Source organism: Setaria viridis, chromosome 1 (assembly GCF_005286985.2).
Source record: "Setaria viridis chromosome 1, Setaria_viridis_v4.0, whole genome shotgun sequence".
Classification (NCBI taxonomy): domain Eukaryota; kingdom Viridiplantae; phylum Streptophyta; class Magnoliopsida; order Poales; family Poaceae; genus Setaria; species Setaria viridis.
Genome location: NC_048263.2, coordinates 9,220,614 through 9,244,175, shown reverse-complemented (window position 1 = coordinate 9,244,175; position 23,562 = coordinate 9,220,614). Strand labels below are relative to the sequence as shown.

The following is a 23,562-nucleotide window of genomic DNA, read 5'->3' as shown; positions in this document are numbered from 1 at the left end:
TTGGAAATCCAAGCCATGAGTATGAAGCAAGACTGCAAGAGATCTCTTATGTCCTCAAATCCTTGGAAATGTGCTGCAAAAAAGAACTTAATCACCACGAGATTTGTCCCTTAGATTTGTTTGTGAAGGAAGTCAGGAGTCGGGTAGAGATGATTGAGGAACAAGGTCCATATATATTCAAAGATTGAGGAACAATGCTCATTCACAAAATCGTTCTCCATATCATGCCTCAAAGAGGATTCGAAGCTCCACTGTCTTTAGCACAATATTTTGAGTCTTGTTGTCTTACCATTTCACCGTGAATGCATCTCGAAACTGCGTGAATGCATCTTGAAACTGATCGGTATGGCATGAATATGATGACTATCGAATGTTATACATGGAGTGTATGACAAAGGCAAGAGTCTGGAAGTAATTTGTTCTATTTGTCGTATACTCCGTTACAAATTGTAGGTCATTTTAACTTTTTTTTAAGAGTCAAATCATTTTACGTTTGATCAAAATTATAGAGAATATTACAAAGGTGTATGGTACCGAATTGAATAGATATATACTATAAAAATATATTGAATGAAGAATCTAATAGTAACTTATTTGGTATCATAAATGTTAGTATTTTATTATATAAATTTGGTTAAGATGCTTTGATTTTTCAAGAAAATTGGAATAACTTACTATTTTTGGAACGGAGGGAGTAGGCTTTAGTAGCTTTGATTTGCATTATCCATAGAACGCTTTATATGTGTTGAAATTGAAACAATCATGCAACTTATTTTCTTTAAGAATACCCATTATGTATTTCTCTATTTACTCTACTTATTGACATGATTTCAATTTAATTTTATACTCCCCCTCAAAAGGAAATTCAAAGTGTTCAAGGTACAAAAAATTCACCACAAAAGAGGAAAAATATTTAAAAATATTAGGAAGTATATATGTATATTAGGATGTATTTATCCTTTCCCTGTACACTTGATCAATTTCTTGTACTCCAAGCCATATTACCCATATATATAGAGGTCACCCCTCTCATTTGGGTGTGTAGTGTTTCCCATCTACTTCTCTACATGGTATCACGAGATTAGATCGTGGGCCTCCTCTCCTCTCCCTCGCGCCAACCTCCTGTCCCGCGCGTAACCCTAGGGTACCGCCTCTCCTGTTGCGCTGCCACCACCCCCTCCGCTGCACCTCCTATCGCGTGTGCCCCCTCCCTACCGCATGCCATGGCCACCCTCTCCTCCGCCCACTCTTTTGTGTCCGGCGACGCCACCGCCCCTGCTGATGGCTTTGTGCCGCCGTCTGGCACGCCTGTTGGCGCCGGCGGCGGTGTCCTTGTGCCGCCTCCTCCTCCTAGTCCACCTCCTCCTGGCGCCTACGGTGGTGCCCCTGTGCCACCCCCAGCCCGCCTTCTAGCACAGGCGGTGGCGCTCCCCCTGGTGGCGGTTTGCATCTTATCCATGCTCCACCACCCGTCATCCACCCCTACGCCACCGTCTCCGTCAAGTCTCACGTTCCCATGACGTTGACGATGAAGTCCTCCGTCTACACCAAGTGGGCGTCTTTCTTCAAGTCCATGTGCGGCAAGTTTGGCCTCAAGTCGCACATCGACGGCATGGTGGTGCCCCATCCCCAGGACCCCGACTGGGATCAAGCAGATTGCTGCATCCACTCCTGGTTCTTCAGCTCCGTCGATGACTCCATCCTCGATCTCGCCATGACCGACGACGATCAGACCACTCGGGATCTTTGGTTCACCATAGAGGGCCTCTTCCGTGCCAACAAGCAGTCCCGGACGATCTTCCTCAGCCACGACTTCCACTCCATGACACATGACGACTCCTCCATCGCCGAGTACTGCAGCCGCATGAAGACCCTCGCCAACGCCCTCCACGACATTAGCCATCCCGTTCAGGACTCCCAGCTTGTCCTAAACCTCCTCCGCGGCCTCAACCCACGCTTCTCCAACACTGCCAATGACATCGCCAACTCCACCGCCGGCTTCCCGTCCTTCGCCCTGAAGGAACTTTGCCTCACCAACGAGGAGAAGATCTCCAACTCCACTGCCCTCCTCGATGGGAACTCTGCATCGCTTTCATCCTCCGACTGTACGGGCGGGTGTCACCCGCCGTTTGGTTCTGTCCAGATCGGCGGCGGCGATAGCAACAGTAGCGGCGGCCGCACCAGCGGTGGTGGCGGCGGCGGAAAGAAGAAGTGACAGCAGAAGAGGGGTAGTGGAGGCTTCCAGGCGCCCCCTGGCGGCAGCGGCTTCCACAGCGGTGGGCCCTCACGGCCCACCAACCCGTGGTTCTGCTTCAGTCCGAGGCCTAGCTCCTACGGCGCCCCAGGTTTCCAGAAGGCCAGCGGTCAAGATGGTAGGGGCTGGCGCGCCGCCACCCCTGGCCTCCTCGGCCCCCCTCTGTAGGCTCACGCCGCCTACGCCCCCGTTTAGGAATCCCCTCAGGTGCCAACCTGGGATCAGGCGGGCTTGGTTGCCGCCTTGAACTAGATGGCGCTACAGAACAACGGCTGGGTTGTTGACTCGGGTGCATCCAGCCACATGTCGTCTTCGGATGGTATCCTTCTTTCCCGCCTCCCTCCCTCTCACTCCTCCATTACTGCCGGTAACAGTCACACCCTTCCCGTCACATGCCGTGGCAACTCCACCCTCACCACCCCCACCTCCCACTTTTGCCTTAACAATATCCTTGTTGTCCCTTCTTTAATTTGTAATCTAATTTATGTTTGTCAGTTTACTAAGGACAATAACTGCACCATGGAGTTTGACGCTTTTGGTTTTTCTGCCAAGGATTTTCTGACCACACGCGTGATTCTTTGCTGCAATAGCACCGGCGATCCTTACACCATGCCTCCAGCATCCAGCTTTGCCCCCACACCGGCCTCGCCATCTCCTCCAATTTGTGGCATCTACGTCTTGGTCATCTTGATCCTGCCGCCATCGGTACACTTAGACATACTTCATCTATTGCCTGTAATAAAGGCAGCCACACTCTATGTCATTCATGGATTAGGGAAACATGTGCGGTTACCTTTCTCTTATTCAACTTTGCTCCTTTTGAGTTAGTTCACTGTGATGTTTGGACTTCTCCCGTTGCTAGCGTTTTTGGTTATCGCTACTACCTAGTCATTTTGGACGGCTTCTCGCATTTTTGTTGGACGTTTCATCTAGTTCACAAGTCTGAAATCGTCGCACACATCACTGACTTCTCCGCCTATGCTCATACTTAGTTTAGTTTTCCCGTTCGAAGTGTCAAGCTGACAATGGGACCGAGTTTGTCAATAAGTCTCTCACATCCTTTTTGACTTCTCGAGGTATCCACTTGCTCCTCTCGTGTCCCTATACTTCTCCCAAAATAACGTCACTCGCACCTTACTCATTCACGCCTCTATGGCCACCTCATATTGGGCCGAGGCGCTCGCCACCACCACCTATCTTCTGAACCGGCGTCCCTGCTCTACCGTTCAGAATGACATTCCATACCGCCTCCTTTATTCCCAGCCTCCCGAGTACTCTCACTTACGTGTATTCGGTTATCTTTGTTACCCTAACCTCTTAGCCACGGCACATCACAAGCTTGCTCCTCGCTCCGCAGCCTGTGTCTTCCTCGGTTATCCCTCGTCTCACAAGGGGTACCGCTGCCTTGACTTGTCCACCCGTCGAGTCATCATCTCTCGCCATGTTGTCTTCGACGAGTCTGTCTTTCCCTTCTCCTCCCACCCTGCTCACCCGTTGCAGCTCGACTTCCTTTTGTCGAGCCCCTCTGATGTTCCTGCTTCCACCTCGGTTGCTCCATCATCAGACATTGAGCAGCCGCGGCCCTCACCAGTTGTTTTGCAGGAACTCACTGACGACGACCGCGCCATCCTGTTACACGGGCCGATTGTGTACCCTGCTCCGTCCACTCCGACCGCGGGCGGGTCGCCGCTCTCCACCTTGCTCTCGACTGCTCCGACCGTGACCGCAGCGCCTCCGACTGCGACCGCACCACACGTGGGTGCGGCCCATACCACGACCGCAACACTCCTGACTGCACCACATGCGGGTGCGGCCCCGACCGCACCGACGCGCGCTCTGACCGGTCGGGCGAGCGCCCTAACCGCACCAGCGAGCACCCCAACCATCCCACGTGAGCGCCCCAACCGTGCAGGCCAGCGCCCCAACCGCACCGGCGCACGCTCCGACTGGTCGGGCCAGCGCCCCGACTGCCCCAGCGAGCACCTCGACCATCCACGCAAGCGCCCCGACCGGACCGGCGCGTGCTCCGACTGGATCGGCTCACGCTCCGACCGGTCGAGCGAGCGCTCCGACCAGTCGGGCGAGCGCCCCGATCGCACCAGCGAGCGTCCCGACCGCACCGGCGAGCGCTCCAACCGGTCGGCTGCCATCACCACCCGACCCTCCGCGCCCTGTCACTCGGTCTGGGACAGGGGATTTCCAGCAGGTCCACTACCAGGGCATGACAGCCTTGACTTCTTCTGCATCCTCTGATTCCGGCGAACTATCGCAGTGCTCTAGCTGACGCCAACTGGCGTGCTGCCATGGTCGACGAGTTTCAGGCCCTCCTCGACAACGACACCTAGCGCCTTGTCCTGCGGCCGCCCGGTGCCAATGTCGTGTCGGGCAAGTGGATCTTTAGGCATAAGTTCCATGCTGATGGGTCCTTCGCTCGGCACAAGGCACGCTGGGTGGTTCGTGGCTTCTCCCAGCGTCACGGCATTGACTACGACGACACCTTCAATCCGGTTGTCAAACCGGTGACGATACGGACCGTCCTCAGCATCGCCACTTCTCGCGCCTGGCCGATCCGCCAGCTGGACGTGAAGAATGTGTTTCTTCACGGACGTCTCGCGGAGACTGTCTACTGCCAGTAGCCTCCCGGCTTTGTTGACCCCGCCGCCCCCGATCACGTCTGTCACCTGTAGAAGTCCTTGTATGGACTGAAGCAGTCCCCGAGGGCGTGGTACCAGCGGCTCGCCTCCTTCCTTCGATAGCTCAGCTTCCTCGCCTCCACCTTCGACACCTCTCTCTTTGTATACAAAGAGGGGCTGAGCATCGCCTATCTGCTGCTCTACGTCGACGACATCATCCTCACCGCCTCGACCTCGACTCTTCTTCGGCACATTATGGGGCATCTTCACTCCGAGTTCACCATGACGGATCTTGGCGACCTACACCACTTCCTCAGCATCTCCGTCACGCGTTCCTCCCAGGACCTGTTCTTGTCTGAGAGACAGTACGCCCGGGATCTTCTTCAGCGTGCTGGCATGGCTGAGTGTCACTCTACAGCGACTCCTGTTAATACTCATGCCAAGCTTTCGGCACACGACGGCTCCAAGCTCCAGGACGGCTCTGAGTATCGGAGTTTTGTTGGGGCACTTCAGTACCTCACTCTGACTCGACCTGACCTAGCGTATGCGGTTCAGCAGGTGTGCCTCTTCATGCATGACCCACGCGAGCCCCACATGGCCCTGATCAAGCGCATCCTACGCTATGTGACTCCTCCGAGCTTCACATCGGCACCGGCCCTGTTCAGTCTCTGATTGCCTACTCCGACGTCGACTGGGCTGGCTGCCCGGACTCTAGACGCTCCACATCCGGCTTCTGCGTCTACCTCGGCGACAATTTGGTGTCTTGGTTCTCCAAGCACCAAACCACGGTGTCTCGTTCCAGTGCGGAGGCAGAGTACCGAACCGTGGCTCATACTGTGGCAGAGTGTTGCTAGCTGCGTCAACTTCTTCAGGAGCTTCATGTTCCGCTTGCTTCGGCCACCGTTGTATACTGTGACAACGTGAGTGTTGTCTACATGACAGCCAACTCGGTGCATTATCGGCGCACGAAGCACATCGAGATTGATATCCACTTCGTTCGTGAGAAGGTGGCCTTGGGTGAGGTCCAGGTTCTCCATGTGCCGTCCTCTCACCAGTTCGTGGACATCATGACGAAGGGCCTGCCAACTCGTTTGTTTACTGAGTTTAGGTCCAGTCTGTGCGTTCGTGATCCTCCCGCTTCGACTGCAGGCGGGTATTAGGAAGTATATGTGTATATTAAGATGTATTTATCTTTCCTCGTACACTTGATGTATTCCTTGTACTCCAAGCTATATTGGCCATATATATAGAGGTCGCCTCCCCTCATTTGGGTGTGTGGTGTTTCCTGGATAAAGAAGGTAAAATATTGCATAGAAGCTTATCTTGTTATCTGTAATTTCATTTTTCCATCACAGATGTTAGTTTCTTGCATGCTCGAATTTGAACAGGCTACAGCAGCCCATATATGCTACATTCTTTTTTTTGTTTTTGAATTTTTTCTTAGGCTCTGTTTGGGTCCCTTCATTTTGAAGGAATTGGAATCTATTTAATGGAGTAGGCTAATTTATGTTGGAATGTGGCATTCCACAACTTTCCAAAGTTTAGATATAAGCCTATCTTAAATTCATGGGGTGGGAGATAGAAATTGATTCTATAGATTATGGTTATTAGAATGGAATTCAATTCTTATAGCACGCTCTTAGACTCGCTTCTCTATAGTAGAAGTGCAGCATATAAGTATCTCTCCCATATCACCAACTATAATATACAACTATATTCCACATACAATTATATTAGCTTAATTAATTTGTGTCTAAATTATGATTATTAGGATGGAATTCAATTCCAATGATCCAAACGGGGCCTTAGTGAATTAGAAACTAAAGCAAAAGTCTGTTTGTGCTATTTGCCATAAGAATTAAAGAGACCTGCAGAAAGATTCAATAGTTTCCACATTTAAGCTCTCAAAACTTTAGAATTATTTGAAAGTATGCCACTAGAACACATTTTTGTAGAAAGATTACTGATTTTTTAGATTTTCAACACATTTTCCACCACAGATTCCTGCTGCCCTGCGCGCGTCCCCAGCCCCCCGCGCCTCCCTCCGCGCCCGCCGCCTCCCAGGTCGCCGGCACCTGCCGCCTCTATGCTCTCCGGCGGTGGCCTCCCTGCCCTCCGGAGTCGTTGCCGCAGCTGACGGGGAGCACGGACGGCCAGGGCATGCCTCGCGCGAGCTCGCAGTAGCAGGTCCTTCAGCGCCGAGGCTGACAGAGCAGCAGTAGCAGAGGCGGGGCAGCAGCGGTGGCAGCTGCAGCGCAATGCCCAGGGAGCGACGCGGCGCGGGGCAGAGGAGTCGCATCTGGATGGGCAACGGCTTGGCGTGGAGAAAGGAAGGGAATGAAGATCGTAGAGAAATAATGAAAAAAAAAGGAAAATGAGGAACGGACGGAAGAGGGAACAGAAGGAAGGGAAAAAAGAAGGGAAAACGGAAAAATGCTATTTATATTTAAGAAATACAAAGTATATTAGAATTATTGACTTTAGCTCGTACTCGGAAAAAATAAGCTATCATCAGCCTTACGTATTTCAGGCATTTTACCACTCAGGCAGAGAATCGTCTAAAAAATCAGGATTACCAAATATCTAACTTATAGACAGCAGATTGGCTTACGAGACAATCCTGATTTCAAAGTAAGCGAGCTCCACATAAGCGGAAACAAACAGGGCTCTAGACTGGTCGATCGAGGGACCAAGACCTTCAAGAACTCACACACCCTCAATTACAACTCCAGAAACAAGCGAGACACCCTGTGCTTGCCAAGGTATACATGACAGAAACCAACTTGATTCAATTTGAAGAATTCAGCGTCTACATTTCCCATGAGAGTCAATTTCCGTCCTTTTTGGACCTTTGACATTCATAATCTATTTCAGTCTTAGCCAAGACAAAACATGCAATCTAACCACATATAACATGCTTGTATTAGATTGAATGAAGTCCTTTTTCCATGGGCGGTCACTGCTATTTGAAGTGGCTACAACAATGGGTGCATTCTCCCTAACTAGATATTGCATCATACATCGTTACAATACTCGAGTTTGTTAGTTCACATAAACAGATCCAAGAGAATGGCTAGACCTGGGCCAACTCATTATTTTACCTGAGGCAAGGTGTTAAAAAAAGACTTGAACCACTGCTATGCATGCCACAAAACCCATAAATTTCTCCAGCCATGCATCCATTTTATTCACCTAACCAAGTAGCCACATTCATCTTAGCAAAACTTTATTTATTATGGCTGTGGTCTGCTCTGCACTATAAAGATATCTTTGCCAACCAGGCAGCCTTCCACGTCCTGGGCACTCCCGAACTTCTGTTCCAGATACTGCCCAATAGCAGCAAGTCGCTGGCCAAACTGCTTCCTAAAGGTTGCATCAACAGATAATGTCTTCTTGCTGTAATCTACCGTAAGACGAACCACTTCTCCATCAGCAGGACCAGAGGTGAGCACCACCATCTCCTCGCTGAAATTTGCAAAAGCAAGAGTGGTGACTCTGCCATCAAACTTGTCACATGAGAGTCTCCATGGGGTGCCACGGGTTCCGGAAGCAAGGGTTTCTCCCAGCCCAGGGGCAACCTCGGCCTCAACCAACTTGGGATCATGGTCGGATGGGCTAACAGTGTGAAGCACAAAGGAGAGATCTGGCTGCAGCATTTCTTGAACAAGAATGGCCATCTTTGCATCTCTCTGAGGCACACCAGCTGCTCGACGGCTAAGGACTGCTCTCCTTGTGTATAATGATGCCCAAACCTGTCCAACCGCAGCTCCGAAGGAACTTGGGTCAGAGAGGCTGACGTTCGGAATTGATTCATATAGCCCAGCAGCTGACATACCAGCCAAATCCTCCACATTAGCAGTAGATCTGACAATTAGTCGAGCATTCTGATCGAATGTATTTTTCAAAGACTCAATGATTTCTTTGGATGGAGAAAGAAGAGAAATCATTGCTTGAAGCTCTGAGGATAGGCTATCAAGTTCACCATTTTCAATTTGAGCTGCTTCGATCTTCTCTATAAGGTTTGTGTAGGATTCCAGTGATCCACTTTTCTTGAGGGAATCCTCCATGGATCCAAATGGAATTACAGCACCTGCAGGAACTCTGAATGCTGCTGGAATTCCTTGGTCATTGTAAACTGCCATATCAATGAAAAAACAACATAAGATAATAGAAAAATGGAACATAAGACTTTGGAGAAAGCACTTTTGTTGCACCCCCTATAAGCTTTTTCTTTAAGTGAATATCATGCAAGGTCTACGGAAACATAAAATGCTATGATAAGCCAGATGGTAATAAGTATTGGTTTTGCCACTCTAGCGCATAAAATGCTATTACCACATTCTAAATTATTGCTACCAGCCTACCAATGAAACGTATGCTTACTCTCGCCCACCTTGTCAAATGTAAGAAATCGAATTCCTAAATAAAATATCATGCTTAGCATGATAACTTCTCTTTAACCTCATCAGAGATATCTTGCAAACCTTTTAAGATATCCATTTGTAAGAATGCTGATGAACACAAATTGACATGACTTTGATGAATCATTCAAGAGAGATATGTACCTTTATTTGACAATGAGGCCAGAACTGAAAGAGTTCCACATGCAGCAGCTTTTGCACCAGATGATTCGACTGATGCCTCTGAAAGCTCGAGCACACCAGCCATAACACACACACCTGAAGTATAGCTCTTTGGCTGAAGTGATGTCCCCCATAGAGAAGAAAAAGAATAAGTAGGGGCAAGTGTAAAAAACATGCAGCGTAACATGGTATTTGATTCAATGCTTTAAGTGGGCAAAACAAACTTAACCTTAGACACATCTAACAACTTGTCTGTAGCCAGTGGTGGCGAGAATTCTTTTGGTAACTCTCGTGCAAATAAATTTCCTCCACTGGATGGATCTGAAGATATGGTAGCACTACCATCGTCATTTGAAACTACTGATAGATCAACATTACTGGATGATGCTCCCAACCTGTAATAAATGCATACAAGTTTCTGTCCACATCAATGAGGAAAAGGGGGGCCAAGACTCACCAAATATATTCAATTATCGGCAGCCTAATTATTAACAATCAAGTGTACTACCACTTCAGTATGTAACAACCAATTCTACTTCCAACTATTCCTACATTTCACAAAAAAAAACAATAATTTGTAATATCCAAATAGGACACAGGATTTCTGATCCTTCAAGCTGAATAAAATGTTCTTTCAAGTCTCAGATTTGGCGATCAAAGAAAGAAAACATTTAACTTTGCCAACTTTCAATCTTTCAGCCCAACAGTTTCAATACGTAAACTTCCAACATTTGAGCTTTCAATTTATCCGTTGAAAATATTCAACTCAAGTAAAGAAGACTCTCCATCTAAATGGACGGTCAGCAACAATGCCCTCACACGAGGGGAAAAAACATGGAAGAACTCTTTCACTTCTCCTTGTCTGTGGAACAAGTGGTGAATGCCTCATAGGAGTTGTTACAACTTATAAACGGTGGAGAGGAGAAATTCCTGTGAAATATCTGGCTGTATTGCAACAGCCCCAAGGGGCAAATATATTACATGAGATAAACATCTAGACTCTTGTGAAGTACCTAGACTACCCCTGACTCATATGCCATATTACACTTCTACACTTAACAGGAGTAAGGACAGGAAAAACAGAGTCAAAGAGCACAAGGGCTTCTCAGCATGGGTTGGCAACATATGAAAATGAGATATAGGTTGGTAAGTATTGGGCCAGACAGTACATTTTCCTCCCAAATCTGAAGTCCTAGGAAATAAATAGGTAATTTACTAACTCTGACTCCTGTCTTCTTTCTACCACATGGAGCTCAAAATTTAAAATTAAATTAATTGAGGCCTTTCTTAGACCAGTGATCCTCATCCAAGTAGGCAATGAGTTGATTCAAATATGCAACCAGTTTTTTACTATGATACTAATACCTCACAAGGATTTAGAAGCACTGACAGTAATTACACAGTCCCAAGTGGGATTTAAGAATTATTTACACAGTTTTGACAAAACGTGTTTGGGAAGTATTTCATTCCATATTTCGTTCTAAAGGTGGCTATCGGACTCACTAATCCTCATTAGGAGAACTTTATCGGTAATTACTACCTCTGTTTCAAAATTTTGTCTGGTTCGCATATCTAGGAGGCACAATAGCAAACTAAATTTCAACAATATTGGATCATTCTAGTTGTACCAATGCAGTGCAGGTGGTTAGCTTCATATAACATTTCAACTATGGAGCTGTTGATTTTAACAAAGCCCGTAATTCAAATTTGAATTGCACTTTTTTATTCATATAAATTAAAATATTTTCATTTAGCAAATAAGAACTTTTTTTCAGGACAAGTGAGCAATACATTCCAGATTAGAACAAACATAATGCTAGCAGAATAGAACATAACCTGACATGTTTTCCCTCTAGTAACCTCACATTCGCAATTGTTTCATCATCTTCACAAGTGACAAATACGACTTTCTCCTGGAAACATATCAGCAGTTGCATTTGTTAAAAACTTAAACCACGAGTAAAAGAAATGAATTTTGTAGTACTAACTTGACGAGCTCTAACACCAAGATGTGATAGGTGAGGTAATTCTTGTAGAAGAATAACACCCACTATGTTATTCCCAGCAGCTTTGACCTGTCAAATGAGGAGCCAAACTTTGGCAATATCAGTTACTTGTCCATGCAAGATCAACTAACCAAGATTTAATTGTTTAAATGTACCTCTTCATCTCCATCAGCTTTATTTACAACTAGCACGACAGGTTCTTTGATGGATGATGGCAATGATCCAGGAACTATTCTTTCAACCTGAATAAACGAACTGATGCCATAAAAAGCATTGCTATAAACACATAAATTTTCAACTGTAATATAACAAGCTAAGATGGGTTGTGCTGGTTTTAAAGACTCAAGGGTAGGCCAGCCTTCTGTATGGACCAAGGTCATGCGCAACTCATGAACTGAACTGAAACCATGCTAAAATCATATAGCCTGATCTTGCAGGATCTATGCTCAAGTTTTCAGTGACAATTTACATGAATGATTTTTATGAAGTATCATCAAAATCTGTTCTTTATTTCTTTTAGCTTCAGATAGTAAGCATTTAATAAATACAAAATACAAATAGGAGAGACCTGTCATTTGTAACCTGCCATCTGTGCAGTGTATAAGCTGACTGTTCTGAATGATAATATGCTTGACGTACTGCAACATGTTTCTAATTATGAACATGATGTTGTATCGCTTCATCTCAATAAAAAAAGATGGAAAATGGACTTTTCACACTGAGGGGGAGGAGGTTGAAGAAACATGTTTATGTTAATTACAGCGAGAACATCTCACCCAACAAGAAGCAAAAGGAAATTAAAGATACCTGTATCAGAGCTCCATGGGCCACTCCGGGAACAAGAACATCCCAAACGGACGATCCAAGTACTGCTCGAGTAGCTTTCAAAAGTACAGTGCAAAGTTTGGAGACCTGAAAAATAACACTGAAACATATATAAATAGTTAGGTTCACATCAATTAGATTGATTGTAATCTAAATATCAGTATCATCCAAGTTATATGCACAATCACAGTATTGCAGATCCAAAAAAATTACCCAGCACGAATTTCAGCCTCGGTGTATGTTCTCACACTGTTCTCTGGTATTCCAAGGGCTTTCCCAAGAACCTACATAAGTATACAGCCACAGAGGTTCTCACTCTCAAAATTTAGCAACATTGCAATTCACAAGAAAGTTTAAGTAGGAAATAATAAATGGAAAATATGTTTTTAGAGAAATAGAAACTATGTTTGCTCATATTCTGGTGAACATAACACCCACACCAGTAAGACAGTGAGAGTATGATTTTGTTGTGAATTTTGTTAGCAAATGTGAATTTGTAAAAGTCAGAAAATCTAAACTCCATGTACTGAAATTTATAAATGCACATAAAGATTTGTTAAGATATGATATGAGTCCATGTTCTCTTAGATTTGGTTCGTTTATTTTCTTAGGGTGTGATTGGATGCCTAGGGTTGGTGTAGCCTGGCTTAGATCTAAACCAAGCACAGCAATTCGTGCTAAAAAATAAGCAAATAGCATATAAAATAACCACTAATGTTATAAATGTTTATCTGCGATAATTTAAAACTTATTGTTTCAAACATTTATATTATGCACGGTTTAATAAATTACTTTTCTATAAAGTTGAAGTAGTGGTCCTCTAAGTTAACCTAAATTACTAGAAGTATTGGAAAAAATGATGCAGTTATCTCAGTCAAGCATAAGCAGACGGTGAAATAGCGTATGATTTGACTTTATGATCACAAGGCTCGTCTACTCTAGATTCAGTAGACTCACCTCAACTTTTTCAGGGAATATAGAAAGAAGCGCTTCAGAGTATTCTTCTGTGAGTCTTCTTGTTCTATCAAGAGTGGCTTTGAGTCTTAATGCCCAAATATACTTTCCATCTTCACTGCCTACACACATGACAAGAACAGTTGCAGGGTAGTCCACACCACAATGAGAACAGAAGTACGGATACACATTCATGAATCATGGGTTCATGTCATGTTTAAAGAGAAAATGCACCTTCAGTTTCAGATAGACCTTTCTGCTTCCAAGAAAGAAGCTCATTCCCTATAGCAATACACTCCTCTGGTTTCCAACCCGAAAAGCTAACTTGATTGATGCCAATGGCAAGGGCATCAAGGGCATCGTCCCATATACTTGTATTTCGAGCTAGACCCTGTGCAAGTGAAGCTGATCCACCTAAGGCTTCAAGAGCATTGATGTATCTGTTATGGTACCACAGCAATGAAAATAAAATCACTTTTACCTCCAAGAGTAATCAACACCATAACAAAAAAGAACAAATTTAATTTCAACTATGTCAATACCTGCTTAACAATACAAATGAATAATCCTCAAGCCCAATCTCACAAAGACGCCACTGCAAAACTTCACCAGTTAACATAATTGAAATACAACTGCGCAATTTGAACTCATACTTCATCAGTTGTGTTTGACAAAATAACCTTTTGTCGCATTGCGATAGCAGTATCTGGTGCATCATTCCTAAGGCCACTTTCAAGACCCTTCATTAGAAATGATCTTAGAGAAGATAATGATTGCAAGGTCTTCAGCAAAACTTGACTGCCGCCAATTTTATCCAAATCTTTTGCATCTTCCAGTTGGTCCAAATTCTGAGATACTCAATAGAATCACAGATAAACATATGGATTAGATATTACACAGGTGGGCAGTGGGTCCATCTACGCAATGAACTGGTTAAGAATAAGATTTTAAGATAAGCAGTAACAGCTGTTAAATTATTAAAAAATATGTCTATGAGGAACTAGGTGGTTTATATATTAAGAAGAAATAAGCACGCAAATTCAAGTTTTTAAGGGGACTTGGACCAAGGTGGTGGTGTTAAACATTGACATGGCATCATACCCCAGTGAGGGATATGGGTACCCCATGGGTCCCCACCGACCATGATACTGGTCGGATCTAACAAGTGGGCCCGCCCGACCAGAACATGCGGGCCAAGGACACGAAGATACTCGGAGTACAATACAAGGAAGGCCAGATGATCCAAGATCAGCTCGGATATTGCGGGACACGAGTTGTAGTCGGATTCTCCTAAAACTTCCATGTAATAGCCTACTAGTCTAGGTCTAGCCCGACTTGTAACCCTTGGCCACCAAACTATATAAGGCGGCCAGGGGAGCCCCCTCAGGGCAACGAACGGATCAAGATCCAGAACCCCAACCAATCTATTCGCATCAGCGAAAAGCAATACAAGCCACCAAGCATACAAGACGTAGGGTATTACTCTCCGGAGGACCGAACCTGTCTAAAACCACTGTCTCCCCTTCGTGTTCTTGTGATTACCTTCGAGTTCTGGTCCCGCGATCGCTCTAGCCTACAAATCTACCACTCGGGTAACCCCCTTGTGGACTGCTGGGCCTCAAAATTCAACAGTTGGCGTGCTAGGTAGGGGTGATTGTGAGATCCTCTCCATCTTCCCCGAGAGCATGAAGGACATCCTCACTGACTTGATCCCGATCTGTTTCGGGACCATGGACTTCAACCACATCGCCCCACTTGTCGACTCGGTGCTCATCGCCAACTCGGCGCCTATCACCAACTCGGCATCTTCCTCCAACCTTGCTTCCGTCGAACCTGTATCGACGGAACAAGATCTTCAGAACGGTGGCCTCATGATTCCAGACGTCTTGACGAAAACCTGCCCACCTATGCCCTCCGACCTGACCGCGGGGCTAGATCGCATCAGTGCCGCCATTGCCGAGTGTATTGGTCTTTCCGAGGCTACGCTACGCTCAACAAGGCCGGCCCAGAACCCGTCCTGCGCTCCTTTTGGCATCAGGAACGCGGCCACAACATACTCTGCAAAGCTCGCACAATCCTTCCAGATCTGATCTGAAACTCCATCTGACTCCGCTCAGTCCCGAGATAGCAGCGACCTCCAGGTGCCTCACATCCCCGCTACAAATAGTCCACCTATGCCCACCGATCTGATCCCGGGGCTAGATCGCATCGACTACAACGCCGCTGAAAGCTCCAATCTCTCCAAGGTGGCACCACACCCGACAAGCTCGGCGCAGAATCCTTCCCGCGCACCCTTCGGTCTAAGGAACTCGGCTGCCACGTTTTCCGCGAAACTTGTGCAGTCCTTTCAGATCCAATCTGACGACCCACCCGCACCCACCCAGTTTCCGAACTGTGGCGAGTTCAAAATCCCCCGCATCGTCCTGACCCCGAACCTTCATGGAAACGACATCAACTCCACCGTGCCAGATCGCGAAGCCTTTGTGGTCTCCGTCGACGATCCACCCATAGATGGCGATCAACTTGCTGTTACCATGGGAGCTGAGGCAGCAGGTGACCATCGCCGACCACCGCACCCCAACGATGGTGACAACGCCGACCAGGACGATGCTCGGGACAAACGCAGGCGCCCTGAGCCCACTCGCAATCCACAAGCCGACCTCGAGGAGGCCGGTCACAACATCTTCACCACACCCCAGGCTAACCTGGGGGCTACCATCACCAATCTGGAACACCTTCCAGAACTAATTTGATGAGTGCGGGCACGTATCTGCGTAGCTAACACCTAGATCGATGAGCGAGCCCAGATCCAGTCAACATACTCCAGATCCACATCTAACTGGCGCCCTCGAAGCCGATCCCCTCAGAGCAGACCCGGTCACCACAAAGGTGACCACGGTAACCGCGCGGGAGGTCGGCTAGAACCCGCCCGTGATCCCGAGGACCTCACCGCCGAAGATGATCCCGCCAAACCAACCACCTTCTTCTGGGAAAGAGTTTAATGACACCATGGATGCTGCATCACAGTCTCTGGGACTGTAAAGTCGTCAAGAAAGAGGTCGGCGCTTCGGTGAAGTACAAGCGACCTTGCCAAAACAACTACCGCGAGGATGACAATCGTCGTGACGACCATAACACCCCTTCATCGTCAACAAGATTATCCAGTCAGGAACCTATCCCACAACCAAGAGACATCGAGTACCTGCGGTGTTTCAACCTTTAAGATTTAAAAGCTATTTATTCCTCTTTCCTTTTCTTTTTTTTTTGTTTTTCGTACCTACTGCCTTACTGTTCCTTCACCTGAGCTGTTCATGATGCTTGCGGGCTGTCCGACCTATTCAACACGCCAGTTGCTTCTAAGCTCGGGGGCTTCCCCCAGTCGTTGACCTCTAGGTCTCTCATACTCCAGGCGCCGACCTCTGGGTCTTTCACATCCTGCTCCCCCCTAGGCAATACGATTAACTCGTGTGGTCGACGTCCTAGCTCGCAGGACCTAGACAACCTTGCGTTCATCCCTCCTACAAGCTCTTAGCGGGACGCTGGTCAGGCAAGGCTAGGTGCTTAACAGCTACGGGCCTCGACTACACATTGTCCTGTTGTATGCACCAAGGGAGGGATGGAGCCTCTTTTTTCCGCATATGTTAAGTCAGTTACATCACACATTTCATCACACAGATTGATACACCGCAATTTATTTTACAGGTTCCGACGACTCGGCATGCCTTCCATCGCCCGGCCGACCTCTCTAGCTCGGGGTGGGAGGCGACTCGACGTACTTCTCCGACTCGTCCAGCTCCCAAGCTCAGGGGCTAGGCGCCGCAAGCGACTCGGCGTGCCCCCCGTCGCCCAGCTGACCTCTTTGGCTCAGGGTGGGAGGCGACTTGGCATACTTCGACGACTCGTCCGGCTCCCAGGCTTGGGGGCTGGGCGCCGCAAACGACTCAGCGTGCCTCCCGTCGCCTGACCGACCTCTCTTGCTCAGGGCGGGAGGCGACTCGGCGTGCTTCAACGACGCGTCCGGCTCCTAGGCTCGGGGGTTGGGCGCCGCCGCCAACTCGGCGTGCCTCCCATCGCCTGGCTGACCTCTCCAGCTCGTGGCTGGAGGCAACTCGGCTTACTTTGATGACTAGTCCGGCTCCTAGGCTCGGGGCTGGGCGCCGCCGCCGACTCGGCGTGCCTCCTGTTGCCCGGCCGACCTCTCTGGCTCGGGGTGGGAGGTGACTCGGTGTACTTCGACGGCTCGTCCGGCTCCCAAGCTCGGGGGCTGGGCGTCGCCGACAACTCGACGTGCCTCCTGTCGCCAGGCCGACCTCTCTGGCTTGAGGCGAGCGGCGACTCGGCGTACTTCAACGACTCGTCCGACTCCAACGCTCGGGGGCTAGGTGCCTACTTTAGGTCGGCGTGCCTCTGTGGCTCCGCCAGTCCTCGTCCTCGGGGGCTGGACGCCTAATTTTGGCCGGCGTGCCTCCGTGACTTCGCCTATCCTTGTGCTCGGGCACTTGGACTTGCTTTTGGGCTCAACTTTTTCTTCTTGACCACTGGACTGATTATTCTAATCGCTTCAATCCTCGGAGGCTACTCCTACGGAGTGCATCTTGCGACGCCCTCCGTACCCGTCGCTTCGACTTGCTGGACGTCGGCTTCCATCAACTCGGCACTCGTCTTCGCTCTGCGCGTTGGCTCTACGTTTGCTCGGATTTTCTTCTTCTTTTGAGCACTGCGTAGCCTCTCCATCACCATGACGCCATCACAGCTTCAGCCGACCTAAATTCCAGCCTCGTTGAGATGACCTCAAAGTTCCTGTTCGCCTACACATCGCTCGGGGGCTTGAGGCATATGGGTACCCCATGGGTTCCCACCGACCAGGATATTGGTCGAATCTGACAAGTGGGCCTACCCGACCAGAATGTGCAGGCCAAGGACACGAAGATACTCGGAGTACAATACAAGGAAGGCCAGATGATCCAAGATCAGCTCAGATATTGCGGGACATGAGTTGTAGTCGGATTCTCCTAAAACTAATGTAATAGCCAACTAGTCCAGGTCTAGCCCGACTTGTAACCCCTGGCCACCAAACTATATAAGACGGCCAGGGGAGCCCCCTCGGGGCAACGAACGGATCAAGATCCAGAACCCCAACCAATCTATTCGCATCAGCGAAAAGCAATACAAGCCACCAAGCATACAGGACGTAGGGTATTGCTCTTCGGAGGCCCGAACCTGTCTAAAACTCGTCTCCCCTTCGTGTTCTCGTGATTACGTTCGAGTTCTTGATCTCGCGATCGCCCTAGCCTACAAATCTACCACTTGTGTAACCCCCTTGTGCACTGCCGGGCCTCAAAATCCGACACCCAGCAAGGCGCGGACTAACAGGACTTAAGTACACTAGTGAAGAGGAGGCTTTCCTTTCTATCAAGTTGCCAAAACACACAAGAACATAAACAACAAAGCCTTTTAGTCCTAAGGTACCATATGATGCAGGATTCGGTAAAAAAACTCATCTCGAAACTTTCTTTACTCATTTGTATTGGGGAAAGAAGCAGTCTGATTTTAGAAAAACTCACCTTTTTGGTCTTCATAAAGGATGAGAGAGCCTCCAAGGCAGACTCGCTCAAAGATTCCTTGATGGACTCCACTTGCTCCAGTAGGCTACAAAGCACAAGTTACAATATCAAATAATTACTAAAAAATGTATTAGACCCTACAGTAAATAGTATTGATGCATCAGAGGAGCTCCTTTAATCTTATTGACGAAATTGTCTCTGTTAGAGTTGAAGGTTTAAGTGTGAACTAGAAATTTATGCTGTAATCAATCATTTGCCATTGGATAATTCTTAGTTTCATGATTTTCCATCAAACTAACTCAAGAGTTCACTCAATACCGGAAGGATTTTACGTTTCTTCACTCCATGTCATCGTCAAATATCATGGAGTGAAACAAGAAAATTCAAAATCAAATTTGAACCCACGACTGCATGGAGTGAAAATGGACTTTTGACAGTGATCTTGAATTAGAAACTTCTCCAGTGGCATACAGTTGATTTATTCTCTAATTAATTTCCGTTAGTATTCCACTCCCTCTGTCCATCAATATAAGGTGTATTTTGGTAGGGGCAAAGTTTTCAAAAGTAGAGTTTGACCCTTAATTTCTTTAAAAATAAGCCAATTGCAACAAAATCAGCACCATCATAAAAGTAAATTGAGTACGATCATATAAATTTTTATACACTAAACATGCATATAATTTCACTAATTGTTGGTCAAAACTTGTAAAGTTTGACTTTTCTCTAGACAAAATATGTGTTACATCAATGGATGGAGGGAGTATTATTCTATATTCAACTTTGCTACCTTTCTGCATTAAACACTGTTAGTAACAGAATTTTAGGTAGTTGTGCAAGTTATTCTATGAAAACACAAATCTGCTCCAAGACCTTGATTCTTTTGGTGCAAATGTTTTTCCTTTATCACCATCACCATTTCATGTCTGTATCAGTACTTCTGGCGATAAGTAATTACGGATAGAAACTCAAAACTCATGTCACTATCTTTATTAGGATTGGCAAGTTTGTAAGAGCGGCAGCTTCAATAGCAAACAGGGAACTTAAAATTCTGGAAAAAAAAATAGTAAATGTGGGCAAATCAGAAATTAGATAACCTGCCAGCATTAAAGAAATCTTTTAGTTCGCTATAGAATATCTTGAATTGTTCAACAAAAGCTTCACTGTATTCTCCAGGAGTCTTAGTAATCCTAGCAAGCATGGCTTCGGTAGCAATAAGATCCTCAGGGCCAGCGTTACGGTGAAGCTTGTTTTGTATAGTATGCTTGATTTCTTGCTGTTCATAATAGAAGATCATTAAGCAGCAAATAGTCTAACAGTGAAGTTAGTCCAAATTGTGGAATGTGATCATCACCTTGAGATCATGTGGGATGTCATTTCGATGAGCAATATCGCGAATTCGTGTTAGAGGGACAGAGGCAGTAAATTCTGACTTAAATGAAGGTAAACAAGGATGAATCTTGCGTATCACAAGCAAATCCTGTATGAATATGCATCAAAAAATGACAATGATCAGTATTACTAAATAGAAAAATATGTGTCTTTATTAAGGCACATATCCTGCAGATTTAATAGCCATAAGCATCAGATTCCTAGTTTATCATTTCACAGTTATAAGAATGAAACTGGATCAGTCCATTAGCTAATGACACAGTGATAAAAGTTTTTTTTTCTCGAACTACGCAGGAGAGCTGCGTGTCATTTCATTAAGGTAGAAAAAAGAGTACACGAATCTGGTTAGACCCAACTTGAGACACAGTGATAGAAGTAGTAATACAAATCTTTGAAGGACGATATTAATGTCACAATAACTGCTAGGAAAGGGGCAATTAACCTGAGCTGATGTGTTTTTCCCGTAGTATATCCTTTCAATTTCACGAAAAATTTCCCTGGATATTTCGGCATGTTTATTGGGTCGATGGTGGCCACCATCTTCAAAGCATGGTATCTGACCTGTATAAATCCACTGCAATCAAGAGAGAAAAAATTAGAATTTTACAAAAAAAAATCACCAATATTTTTGTTAATCTTACAGTAAGGCGCAAGCAGGAAAACCTTTAGGTAAATAGCAGAGTATGTAAGAGCCTCCAAACGGCTCTGATCATCAACAGATTTGGACAAGAGCAAACGAATAAGCTCCAACTGCAGAAACATTGCAAAGTGAATTAGCACAGATAGGTCAGTAGATCAAAGTAGCATTTTCCAGAACTGCCAAAAGTTTGAGCAGCATGCTGGAGTTCATATCACTTAGTAAAGAAAGTTCATTCAGCTTTAAATTAACCTCGACGGGAAGCTTTACAAGTTCATGAGAAGCGTGGGTTGCACTGTCCTTAATCATTTTCGTTAGCGCAAAAAAGCAGAAATTAAAATATCCTAAACAGAGGAGACTGACATGTTAAGTCTCTTTTTAAAAAAAAATATTATCACGTTTCTCCCTGTACACTGCACTCTTTCTCTACCACTCATCTGTCTGGACTCTTGATGCGCTACAATATCACCGCATTGGGAACAATGGCAGTAGGAGTAACAATTGATGGGTAGCTGTAGCAATGGTAGAAATTGGTGGTGCTTACTGTTTAGTGTCAGGTAACTGTAAATTTTCCTTTGATTAAACCAAACTTTTATTCTTTACTCAAAGGACCAGCTGACAAGAGCTATTATACATAAAGTACTGCATATTCATATCTCTAGATCATTATATTTGAAAAATTAAATGATAGATAAAGATCATCAAACTGGGAGATTATCAAAAAGTTTAGGGTCCAATCAAGCTAATTGAGCAGTAGGAACCAGCATGAGAAGCAAAGCACATGCTATTTGTCCTTGGTTGCATGCAAGGTTTTCTACAAATAGAATCAGACTCTACTAGATCTAACATAGCTACAAATTTTGGTATATTGGATAGAACAACCATAATTGGAGAACACTAACTTTAAGTCTCTTTAGAAAAAAAAACACCTAGGTAATAAGCACTGTATTCCAGATAGCAGCTTAACAAGAGATGCTTCCATTTATTTTCACAGTTACTACAAAAAGGGAAACAGACAGCTGTTAAGACCAAAAGAAGAAAGCCACATGGAATACTTTATCTATTTGGCTAGAAAAAATAGGGAATTAATCCAACAAACCTTCCGCCACCAATTCCTTGACACTTTATCACCCTCCACTAATTGTAGTGGTACTGCGCCAAGCCCAGTCGTGTCCCACTTCCTTTCACTATCCTTATTCCCATGCTCATTTGAACGCATGAAAACTGCATCACTACCTTGCCATAGTCCACCAAGTTTGCTCGACTCAAGTTCTAGTGTTAGATAGCCATCCCCAGCCACTGCCTCTTCTACAGCAATATTTCCAGAAACTGTAGCACCTTCGCCTATCTCCTCATCTGCTTCTCCAGACAGCTTAACCTCTGGCGTTCCTAATAAAAGATCTAAAGACTCTTTTGTCCTATTCCAATGACATAGTATATCAAATGCACCATCTTTCGGCAGATTGACAACACGGTTGTCACCATCCTCCCATACTTTTTCCTTCCCTTCTTTCAAAAATATCACAAACTTGAACTCCATGAGTGTTTCCCCAGGGAGGTCAAGCTGACAGACCCAGCCATCAGGTGTCCACTCCATCTCAACCTGACTCTTCCATGAGCCAACCTCTTTTGTCGAACCAATAATGCCAACATGCTCGCCAAACTTGACCTGGTGATCTAGACAAACCCGGAGTTGCACTCTATCCTTTGAAGGCTTTGTACGTTTTTTCTCCTTTGTTCTGCGGAATAAAAATAGTCAATATAGACAATAAACTCTAGTGGAAATGAGAATGCAAAGATCTAGGAGTTGCATTGCACAGGTGCGATGGAGCAATACGACAATTTGCCTACTGTGTAATGATCACAAGACAGAAAATAAAGAGATAAGTGTGATAACAACTAGATGAGCCTTTTTTTACTATCATAAGCTGCCCTGGTCGCAGTATTGTTTGTACGTAGTACGAGATTACCATTTAAATTTGCTGTGCCGAGAAGGTGATGAAAATAGAGATAGAAAAATGCATAGCTAGGAACTAAACAAATATTTCGGCAGACCTCGCATTGAAAGGTCCCGTACGAAAGCATAACAGAGCAGGGGAAAACAATCGTAACAGGGGGTGAACGAACCTCTGGGCAGCCGACGCGGCGGATCCAGCGCGGCACGAGAACCCACGCCTCCCCGGGGCAGCCAACCCGGCGCGGCGCCGTACCGCGGCGGCCCCGCCTACGAGCACCGGCGCGGCGAGCCCACGGCGCGGCCTCGCGGAGGCCGCCACGGCGAGCGAGGGGTCGAGCGGGCGCAGCGACGCCATCGGGTCTGTCGTCCTCGGGCGCAGCCCGTCCGTCGAGGTGGTGGGAGGCTGATTTCAGAGAGAGGGAGGGAGGGAGAGGAGCCTCGGGGCGCGACGAGGGTGGAGTGGAGTGGAAGCGAGGAGGGAGGGCGGGAGCGGCGAGGCGAGGCGATCGGGGCGGGGGTGGCAGGGGAATGGGTGGACGTGGTTTTCGGTGGGGCCTGCCAGAGATAGCTAAGGGAAGGGGGGGGGGGGGGGGGGGGGGGGGGGGGGGCGCGTGGACGCAGCAGAGGCGGGAGGACGTGGACGCCAACCCCTGGATTAGGCTTGCTTTTCGACGGACAGGATCAATTGCAAATCCATTTTAATCAATAACGGCTTCATTTTGAGAAGGCTTTGGATACCCTAACACTAGCCATTTTTCGT

The 23,562-nt window shown here is 46.6% G+C and overlaps 2 protein-coding genes across 2 annotated transcripts; one reads left to right on the top strand and one right to left on the bottom strand.

Moving 5' to 3' along the window:
• The first annotated feature begins 1,284 nt into the window (after positions 1-1,284).
• LOC117853688 (uncharacterized) lies at positions 1,285-2,215 on the top strand. The gene has a single exon (XM_072291338.1). It carries the CDS (start codon positions 1,517-1,519, stop codon positions 2,213-2,215), a length of 699 nt encoding a protein of 232 aa, XP_072147439.1. The 5' UTR covers positions 1,285-1,516.
• A 5,572-nt stretch (positions 2,216-7,787) lies between these two features.
• Positions 7,788-23,317, bottom strand: LOC117845141 (phosphoglucan, water dikinase, chloroplastic). The gene is made up of 19 exons (XM_034726075.2): positions 22,973-23,317; positions 21,945-22,584; positions 20,872-20,958; positions 20,651-20,782; positions 20,171-20,296; positions 19,914-20,092; positions 18,820-18,904; positions 13,936-14,103; positions 13,798-13,850; positions 13,490-13,695; positions 13,259-13,377; positions 12,515-12,585; positions 12,284-12,401; positions 11,632-11,718; positions 11,459-11,545; positions 11,307-11,383; positions 9,700-9,865; positions 9,453-9,585; positions 7,788-9,022 (listed from the first exon to the last, which is right to left on the bottom strand). The coding sequence occupies exons 1-19, from the start codon at positions 23,155-23,157 to the stop codon at positions 8,121-8,123; spliced, it is 3,621 nt and encodes a 1,206-aa protein (XP_034581966.1). The 5' UTR covers positions 23,158-23,317; the 3' UTR covers positions 7,788-8,120.
• Between the last annotated feature and the right edge of the window lie 245 nt (positions 23,318-23,562).

Coding starts and splice junctions, on each gene's coding strand:
- LOC117853688 (XM_072291338.1), top strand. CDS start 1,517: ATGACGTTGACGATGAAGTCCTCCGTCTACACCAAGTGGGCGTCTTTC.
- LOC117845141 (XM_034726075.2), bottom strand. CDS start 23,157: ATGGCGTCGCTGCGCCCGCTCGACCCCTCGCTCGCCGTGGCGGCCTCC. Junction 14,104..18,819: donor CCTTTATGAAGACCAAAAAG/GTGAGTTTTTCT, acceptor TGAGTATCTCAG/AATTTGGACCAACTGGAAGA. Junction 11,546..11,631: donor AAGCTGATGGAGATGAAGAG/GTACATTTAAAC, acceptor CTCATTTGACAG/GTCAAAGCTGCTGGGAATAA.